Source organism: Trachymyrmex cornetzi, unplaced genomic scaffold (genome assembly GCF_001594075.2).
Source record: "Trachymyrmex cornetzi isolate Tcor2-1 unplaced genomic scaffold, Tcor1.1 scaffold579, whole genome shotgun sequence".
Classification (NCBI taxonomy): domain Eukaryota; kingdom Metazoa; phylum Arthropoda; class Insecta; order Hymenoptera; family Formicidae; genus Trachymyrmex; species Trachymyrmex cornetzi.
The window spans coordinates 1,331,281-1,340,738 of record NW_017299892.1 but is presented as its reverse complement, the minus strand read 5'-3'; the positions used below and the strand labels follow the sequence as shown (position 1 = coordinate 1,340,738).

The 9,458-nt window shown below is 33.2% G+C and overlaps 2 protein-coding genes across 3 annotated transcripts; one reads left to right on the top strand and one right to left on the bottom strand.

The window, feature by feature from the left end:
- Nucleotides 1-1,903: 1,903 nt before the first annotated feature.
- On the bottom strand, nucleotides 1,904-6,630 carry pigeon (gamma-secretase activating protein pigeon). Its single transcript, XM_018515542.1, has 10 exons — nucleotides 6,373-6,630; nucleotides 5,990-6,126; nucleotides 5,617-5,923; nucleotides 5,196-5,452; nucleotides 3,811-4,976; nucleotides 3,211-3,543; nucleotides 2,807-3,021; nucleotides 2,491-2,700; nucleotides 2,349-2,420; nucleotides 1,904-2,263 (listed from the first exon to the last, which is right to left on the bottom strand). Exons 1-10 carry the CDS (start codon nucleotides 6,428-6,430, stop codon nucleotides 2,193-2,195), a joined length of 2,826 nt encoding a protein of 941 aa, XP_018371044.1. The 5' UTR covers nucleotides 6,431-6,630; the 3' UTR covers nucleotides 1,904-2,192.
- A 10-nt stretch (nucleotides 6,631-6,640) lies between these two features.
- On the top strand, nucleotides 6,641-9,291 carry LOC108766328 (glyoxalase domain-containing protein 4). Of its 2 annotated transcripts, none has more exons than XM_018515544.1 (7): nucleotides 6,641-6,848; nucleotides 6,984-7,095; nucleotides 7,173-7,222; nucleotides 7,648-7,913; nucleotides 8,132-8,287; nucleotides 8,394-8,569; nucleotides 8,650-9,291. In XM_018515544.1, the coding sequence occupies exons 2-7, from the start codon at nucleotides 7,006-7,008 to the stop codon at nucleotides 8,767-8,769; spliced, it is 858 nt and encodes a 285-aa protein (XP_018371046.1). In that variant the 5' UTR covers nucleotides 6,641-6,848; nucleotides 6,984-7,005; the 3' UTR covers nucleotides 8,770-9,291. The 2 variants fall into 2 exon arrangements, with proteins under 2 accessions (XP_018371046.1, XP_018371045.1); XM_018515543.1 differs by having other exon boundaries at nucleotides 6,949-7,095.
- Nucleotides 9,292-9,458: the final 167 nt, after the last annotated feature.

Sequence of the window (9,458 nt, the reverse complement as noted above, 5' to 3'; positions counted from 1 at the left end):
TCGACTGTGATTGGTCAATTTCTTACTCTTACTTCTTACTCCGTGTATTGTAGATTGGCCTTTAATGACGGCAGTGCGGACTGCGGAGGGCTTGTGATTGGTTCGACTGTGATTGGTCAATTTCTTACTCTTACTTCTTACTCCGTGTATTGTAGACTGGCCTTTAATGGCCGTAAAGCTGGAAACACAATAGACACAGGCAATAGGCACAGGCAACAACACAGGGAATAACGAGCCGTCCAATCAGAGCTTTGGAGTTTAAGTTCGATATTATATCCCAGAGCTCTGATTGGACGGCTCGTTATTCCCTGTTGCCTGTGTCTATTGTGTTTCTAGCTTTAGGCTGCCCGCCATGAACGTCCTCGGAAAAAAAAACGTCCATATTCGACCTGCTGGAACGCTGCCATTTTCAACTTTTTTCGGAAAAAAAAAAATTTGTTATATACTACATTATGTGTGGAATAAACCCTTAAAACGATGTTTTGATTTATTTAATAGTAGCGGAGAAAACAATTCAAAAAATAACCCTTTCTTTTTGATGCGCAAGAATGATATAACCCCTTAACAAATTCGTTCTTAAAAACTTCTAATAAATAAAATGATATGTCCGCTTATTCGTGGTGTAGATACATGTTTTTATGCTAATATTTTATCTCCTAGAAGTAATATTGTGTCACATAAGATTTTTTTTATTTTTTTTTTTTTATGAAGCTACGAAAGCACGTATAGAGCCCAATTTTGCAAATTGGTTTTTGAAAAATTATAACAAATAAAATTATGTGCACCTCAACTGCACTATAGTACACATCTAGTGAGATATCACAATAAATTTTTATTTTACTTTTTTTTTCAAAAAAATCGCTTTATACGAACCTTAAAAAAAATTCGAGAACTATTTTAAATATTAGAATATGTCCAAAGACACACTTGTAACGAGTAATTATTTACTCTCTGTATATTAGATAATATATATATCAAATAACAGATCTAAGAATTGAACACTAATTTTAATAAAAATATGTACTTCATTTTTTACTGTAATATGTTCTTTATTTATTAATAAATTCTGTGCTTAGCACTGAAAGTTTACATTTTACGTTATGATCTTCATTGATACGTAAAATTAGGGGCACCATATTCTGTTAATTCTAAGATACTAGATTTAACAACGAATGTATGTATAATTTGTATTTATATATGTATAATACACATATACATCAATAATAGACATCATGCAGATGCTAGTCGCAAATATTCATAATTCACTATATCACATGTCTTTGACAAACTATAAGTGTACGTTTGGGGAGATGCTATTAGCACTATATTTGTATCATTCTATCTTTATCATTCATTATACACATAAAACAAAGATAAAATGGTAAAAAAAATAGCGTCTCCCCAAGGCATCCTAAATCGACAATATCAAATCACATATAAAAAGTGAAAATCAACAAAACTTAATATTACGATTTATTTAACTACGTAAGTTTCTGTCTCTTTCGTGCTTCTCATATCCGCGTAGTAATGTAATAAAAATATGAAAAGCAGAGAGTAACAACAACACGAACGCTTTCTAATAAATGATGCTTAAAATAATTATTTCTCATTGTCTAACTTTGACCTACACCAAGCGGAAATTATTCGCATGAAAGGTAAAAATTTCCAAAAGTCATAAATATCTGCAATATGCAGTATTTAATTAAACTTGTCAAGTACTAGATTTGTGTTACTTTCACTTATTGATATTAAATTTTGCAATAACTAATGGTAACTAAACTCGCATGGCACTTGCTACTTTGGAGATTCTTGTTAAGATACAAATTATTTATAAGTACAATATCTCTTGCAATTAGTCTTTGATCCTTAACTAAAAAAATTAATTTCATAGATACGTTGTGATTTAAGAATTATATAAAAGTTACATTGTAAGTGCAATCTCAAATATATAGAAATTCTATATAAATTTGGAGTGAGATCCGTCTGCCTGCGTCGCTAATTCGTTAATTTAACATAAAATTTTCTGATTTGTTGTTCCAGTAGCAAAAATCCAAGCATTGATTACTGTGCTCAGTCAATCGCATACTCAAATGGAACGCTTTCTATATTTGCCATCTAATTGATTCAGTAATTATTGAATCAATTGACTATTTAAGAGATATTTTTCGATTACAAGCTAAACTCAATTTCCATTAGAGAAAATCCTCCGTAGATGTTACTGTCGCTTCTATCAATAGCCCGAAATCCAATTCTGTAAGACTAGCTGCACAAAACAAAAATTATATTTAAAAAAATATTCTTAAGATAACAATTAATTGTATTGAGAATGTCATTCAGTTAAGTCTCACCTTTTGCAGTAAGTAAATCCAAAAAGGTGTCTAATGGTGACAAACGATCTGCAGAAGGAAATGCTGCCAAACCTGAAAACAATTTATGCTTGCATCATAGAAATTGTATTTATTAAAATATTAAAATATATATTTTACTCACTGTTATGATGATTACGGTGTTGTAAAGTCCGACTGCTGGTTCGACTCTGGGATACTTCGCCGCACAGAATATTAGCAGCATGTTCTCTGGCTCGCAACATTAAACTAATTGGATGCAACCATTGATTCAAAAGTCTCTTTGCGCGAGATCTTGGTAATAAAGACAACAACTTCCATTTCTGAACAACATTTTCTTTCGTGTCGCTTATATCTAAAAGACAATCAGCTTATATTAGAATGTATGTATCTCCGGTCTAGATTATACTTAAAAAACTGTAGTAAAGATACAATAATTTTTTTATTGCATAGATATATACCAGCTAAGATAATCTTAGTGACATCAACTTGAAGTTCAAATACTGAGCGTTCAATGTATTGCAGAAACATTGAGAATTTAAGGGTACGATAGCCAAGGTAAGTAAAAAACGACGCGAATCCTTGTGGTGCTGGGAAAGCGATGCTCTCTATGGAGTATCTATATCGCTGTAAGAGCATAAACAACAACCATCGTCTTGCTTCGTCCAATTGATCTCTACAAAAATAACATTATATTCGATGCAGTTATGTGATAAATAAATGCTCAAGTTTAAATTTAGATACTATTTGAATGATACTGTAGAATGCCATGTACAAATTATAAATTTACATTTATTTACTAGATAAATCATAATCAATATAGCGATATATATAAAATTATACTGTATATAAAATAGGGTCTTACATGAGACTAAAACCACGTTCCTGCTCAATTCTCGGATCAACACCAGCTGCTCTACAAAGTATTTGACATAATATACGTGACGCTTCCAATTGCGCAGCCACGTATCTCGTGGCCATGGCATGAACGTGTAACGGGGTACAAGAACCTCGCGTGTGTATAGTTGACGTGTGCGTGCCATTCTTTAGAAGATACATCGAAAGCTCTCGCAAATTAACAGACACAATGTGCTCTTGTTTCGAAGCGGTGCAACTTTCCATCTCGTTAAACGGTAAGCCTAAATCCAATTTGATGTTTCGATTACCCATGAAATCTCCAAGCGGCATTGCAACAAATCTATTAAATATTATTTTTTATTATTGAAATTATTATTTATGAATCTGGTTATTATAAAAAATATTTCTGTGAAACAATATAAAGAAGAACTTGTATTAATTTTATAAGCAACTGTATAAATAATATACATATAGATTACATACAAATAACAGGTACATATGTGTATATTCCTTTGTTTAAGAAGAAAACACAAATAAGGCGAATTTTCACTACTTTCACGTTAGCATGCAATTAGTTACATGGAATTAGCATGAGAAATGTTATTACCCTCCACTTGGAGACATTGGAGTACTGCATCTGGATAACGCTTCTGGTTGATAACAAGCCAAAGAAACTAGCAGTTTTTCCGCAATATGACTAGGTCTGAATCTCAGTTTGTCACTACCATTTTTGCTCAACTGGTCCCACAATCTAGTCCATAAATCACTACGATAAGGAACGAGCCTTTGTTGCGGCGAAAGTAACATTACTGATGTATTCCAGAGTTTCTCATGACTCAGTGTGATCTCCAAATCGTTCATCTTTATATCGAAAGTCATATAATCGCCTATGGTAGTAACGGGCAATAGGGATAGTAAAGGAATAGTATCCGCAAGAAGATTTTTTTGCACTAAAGCGTAAGAGTTTCCTATAAGAATTTCCTGCATAAAGCGTGGGATGTCCAATGAGCGTGGCTTCTCTGCGATAATGGACATTAACTCCGCGATAATTTCTATGTCGTATTTATGGCAGAGAAAATAATGAAGTATTCCCAAACGGACTTCCACAGAAGTCTCTTTGCGAAAAACCTCAATTAGAAAATCTGAAGGAATCGTTAGCTGTACGAGGTCTAAAGTAGGCAAATCTATCGTTAGTATACTCGTGTTAGAATTTGCGAGTATACTATTTCCATCTGAACTCTTGCCATCTGAATTATTGTGATGGGAATTCCTTCTTGTTCCTTTACTAGGATTATCTAAATCGAGTAAGGGCACCAGATAAGAGACACGAGATGGAATTGACGGTGGTGGGCCGCACAGTATGTGACAGCAGGGCTCGTGATTCACGCCGATCTCGAGAAGATGCGCGAATAGTCCCGGCACGAATACGATCATATGATGGCTCTCATAAATCGCGAAAGTCGGCCTCATCAACTTGGCACGTGACCACGATATACCCGGTATAACGCAATGTATCACGCAACTGTGATGCAGCAGCGTCACCGAGTATGCAAAATGCACTGTGTTGGATTCGTTCAAGGAGTTCAGTACATGCTGCGGCGGCTGTACAGGTCGATAAAGATAGTAGTGACAAACGCAGACCATCCCCTTGGTGTCCGACACCACTATAAGATCTAGGGAACAATCGTGGACTCGCAGGGGTATCACGTCATCTTCGTAAGTCCCGCAACTAGAGGACGGCGACAGTAGCGGTAAGTTTAATGGGATATTCAGCTAAAAAGATACAATAAGTTTTACGCTAATACGACGCCATGCATTTTGCTACGAAGTTTAATTAGCAAGCATACGAGATATATTTAAATTATTCGGCGTATTAACCAATTTGGCACAAAATCTATATTATGTAGATTCAATAGACAGTTAGTAAAAGATACATAGATTAATAATTTGGATAGATGATATAAATTCTTGTTGTTCTTATTAAATGCTCACCACTGTTTCATGAGGCAAGTCATCATGAAACTGAAGACCACTGAGGGTTGGTTTAGAAGACCTGGAATTATTATCGTCCTCATTTTCAGTGACCACGCTTGCAGGAATTCGTCGATGATGTATATGGTAAAGGACTTGATTAATCATATCCCATTGAGCCCATATAAACGTTTTTACAAGTATTTCGGATTTCAGTTCCTTTATCGGTCTTGAGTGGCTTACAGGTGTATCGAATTGAGTAGTATATGTCAGAATACCTTAAAATAACACACAAATTACAAAGATATGTCAATGATTACAAATAAAATAGATGCTCAAACTATGTATTTTAACTTCATATTAAAAAATTATATTTTTTTACAAATGGTAGTAAAATTACAATAATAGTAAAACAAACAAAACAACAATATATTCTACTCACATTCGTGATGTATCAGAACTAGAAATTTGTCTACACCCAGTTGCTCTTTTTCTCTATATAGAAATTGTATTCGCACTTGTTCAGATCTCTTTATTTTCAGATCGTGTACTTTGGTATCGTCAGTACTTAATTCTACAATGAATACTCTGTAGAATTCTCCATAGAATTCATCCTCTGAGCAGCGATCTTCCAGAGGATCTGACGTCTTCAGGCAATTTTTCTGTTTCGTCACATATCCCATTAGAGTATGACTTTGGTTGACCGTAGCTTGAACAATGTTCAGTATTTCCGAAAAGCGGTGTAGTACCTATAATCCAATCAATATTAAAATGACTCATGTGGCAAAAGATTCTTTTTTTTTCATGGTTCTTACCTGTAATTTGTTGTCAATCTGGTCGTAACGACCGACTACAGTACATGATGTGCATACATCGTTCCTCTCTGATTCTTCCACCCATCCAATAAGTATCGAACCGTCTTTCTCTTGTCCAAGTAACTTCCATTGTTCGGCTGAGGAAATAAGAGTTCTTTTTTTTTTTTTTAATAAATAGTTTTGTAATATCATAATTTACGTTGGTTAACAATGAAAATTATTTGTTGCGCTCCAAATACCTTATATAATCGTTTGTCATTATTTTTACATATACGACGATGTGCAAAATATTTTTATAAAGATAAGCTGAACAGTTAGCCTTGCTACATTCCAATATCATCTTTATCATTTAATATTTTAACAATCTCTCGATAGTTAATTACCTGCGTTGGCGTTTTCCGAAAGAAGCGAACATAATTTCGCTGCGAGATTCTCTATCATATCTATTAAAGACAATTTTTTAATAATTTACGTTTCCTCGATTGTTCACACAGTGTTTCAATAACAAAATACTTATGCTCCGATGTGCTCCTCTTTTTGATGCTTCTGAAAATTCTGGAATCTAAATTCTGACTTCGAGTCTTTCTTGTCGTCTGCTGCTTGCCGAGCGAAGCCGAATGATGCCGAATCAGTTCCGAATCATCATGAAAATTCGCCTTAATTGTTTCTGAAAGTCTCGAGGTCCGGTGAATCAACATCTGTCAGTCAAAATTAATCTGATAATTTCGTTGCTTCTACGTTGCGGTTTTACTTAAAACAGAAAAAAAAAAGAATTAGGTCAATCTGTTAAAAATTAAGCTAAACGTGATTAATCCATCTCGAATAGGAAGAACAAGTAGGAGCGGCCGGTCCTGAGAGTGTATGTTTACTTCTTCCTCTTTTCCATTCCATTCCTCTCTACTGAGAGTACTAACTCTATTTCTGAAACGTATTTTCTGCTTTTGAATCTGTCGATTCAGATTGTGATTAATTGTGATTACCGGTTACATCGAAGGAATACGATTTTCGAGGAAAAAATGGTTGCTGGACGTGCGTTGCATTTTGTATTCAAGATACCGGATCGCGGATTAACGGCGAAGTTTTATCGAGAGATTCTCGGGATGAAGGTAACTACAAGTTTCTTTTTTTTCCTTGTTTGTCACGCGATTCGATTTGTTGATTGTTGGATTATGTGTCTCTGCAGGTGTTGAGACACGAAGAATTTTCAGATGGATGCGAGGCCGCGTGTAACGGGTGAGTAATCACTCGTGACTTGTCATTGTGCAATAATTTCTTGACAATGCGTTTACTATTTATTTTCTATGCTTGAAACGAAAAAAAGAGAATTTGTATTTTTATATTAATTACTAACATAATATAAAATGTAACAATAAATATATATATTTATTGATTTATTTTTTTTTGTAATCATATATGATGTGTTTGCTTTTCAATTCTTCTAATATCAAATGGCTCCTTTCAACCTGTTGATATTTACACATTCAGAACTAATCTAACATAATCTACAATGTTATTTACAATACAATTTATTTTGTATTATATTTTTTTGTTATATTTTATGCTATATCTTTTTTTTGTTAGTGTATCAAATGCATCACATTCCTTATTCATATAAAACATTAAAATTTTCTAATATTGTAAATACATTTCTTTTACAGACCATATGCAAATCGTTGGAGCAAAACAATGATAGGATATGGCCCTGAGGATACACATTTTGTCATTGAGTTGACATATAATTATGGGATTAAAGAATATCAAACTGGAAACGATTTTAAAGCTATCACTATACGTTCGAAGGATGTGATTGAAAAAGCACGCGCAAATAATTGGCCAATACATGAAGAAAATGGAAAATTTGTAGTACAGGCACCTGGTGGATATAAATATTGCATTGTTAATGAACAACCTCCTACTAACAGTGGTAAATATAAAATCAGTCAGTCTATTTTTAACAATATTGATGCAACTAGTTTGAAGTTAAAATTATATAAATCAGTTTATGATATTACAGTAATAATAATTTATAGAATAATTTATAGAATAAAGAGTTATAAAATGGTTATGGAAAAAAAAACAATTATAATATCACATTTTTAGCAAACTATTATTTTTAAAAAATATATTGGTTGTTTCGAATAGATCCAGTAGAGAAAGTTACTCTATCTAGCTCCAATCTTGATCGTACCATTGCCTATTGGAAGGATATTTTGGGATTACAGATATTTGATAGAAAAGATAAAAGTGTATTGATGGGCTATAGTGAAGATCAAGCCAAACTTGAATTTGAAGATATTGGTGAGTATACACATGATATTTAATTTATTTTAATTGTTTATTAAATTTACAATTAGTATGATTAAGTATTTAATATGATTTGTTATTAATAAATTTTGTATATTAGGTACTGAAGTTAATCATGCAAAAGCATATGGACGTATCGCTTTCTCAGTACCGTTTTCAGAGCAACCAGCGATTCAGAAAGCTATTAAAGAAAGTGGGAATAAAATCTTGACTGATTTGATAACTTTAGATACACCAGAAAAAGCTTCTGTAAGAGTTATTATTCTTGCTGATCCAGTAAGTATTTTGCAACATTTGCAAATAAAACGCTTACAGTGCAGTTGCATTTTACAAATTTCATTGTGACTGTTTCCCAGGATGGGCACGAGATCTGTTTTGTAGATGATGAAGGATTTCGGCAACTCTCAGTTCCAGATTATCCGAGTGAAGAAATTTTAAATAGATATATTAAAAAGGAATCAACAGATGACCTGTAAAAAATTACTTCTACCGTTGAAATATTTGTAATTTAATAATATTATTGTAGGAGGAGTCTGGGAGACTTGATCATACAGGAGAGTTAAATCAGTTCAAATGTTTCGTTCAAATTTTGCGCCAAGCTTGTTAAGCCAAAATGCGGGTCATGTCATATGACATCATAGCTGTAACCATGATGTAAGAATACAAGGTGTGCCATTGCGCATAATGGCGATAGCAATACTGGAAACAACCAATCAAATTTTAGCCTCTATGCACTTTCCTGCATATAATAGCGCTGGCATGTTGGAATAACCAATCAAATTTTGGCCACAATTCACTCTCCTACTGCGCATCCTCGGAAATGGTATACCTTGTCTTCTTATTATGACTGTAATAGCAACCGATAATCGCTAAATGATGCAAAATTTGAACAAGTATATGAAATAGTTCAACTGCATTATTTGATTAAATCTCCCAGACTTCCCCTATATGTTGGAATGCTAATTGTAAAGAGATTAATACTTAAAACTTAAATGAAACAAGACATCTAAATAAAAATATGTAAATATATAAATAAAAAATGTTCTTATAGTTTTGCGAAAACAAACTTTACTTTTTGTATCAAATTGTATGGAATTATATGCCATATAAAATGTATGTCTTTATATTCCTTATCAAATTAAATTCTATTACATAAAAATCTAGC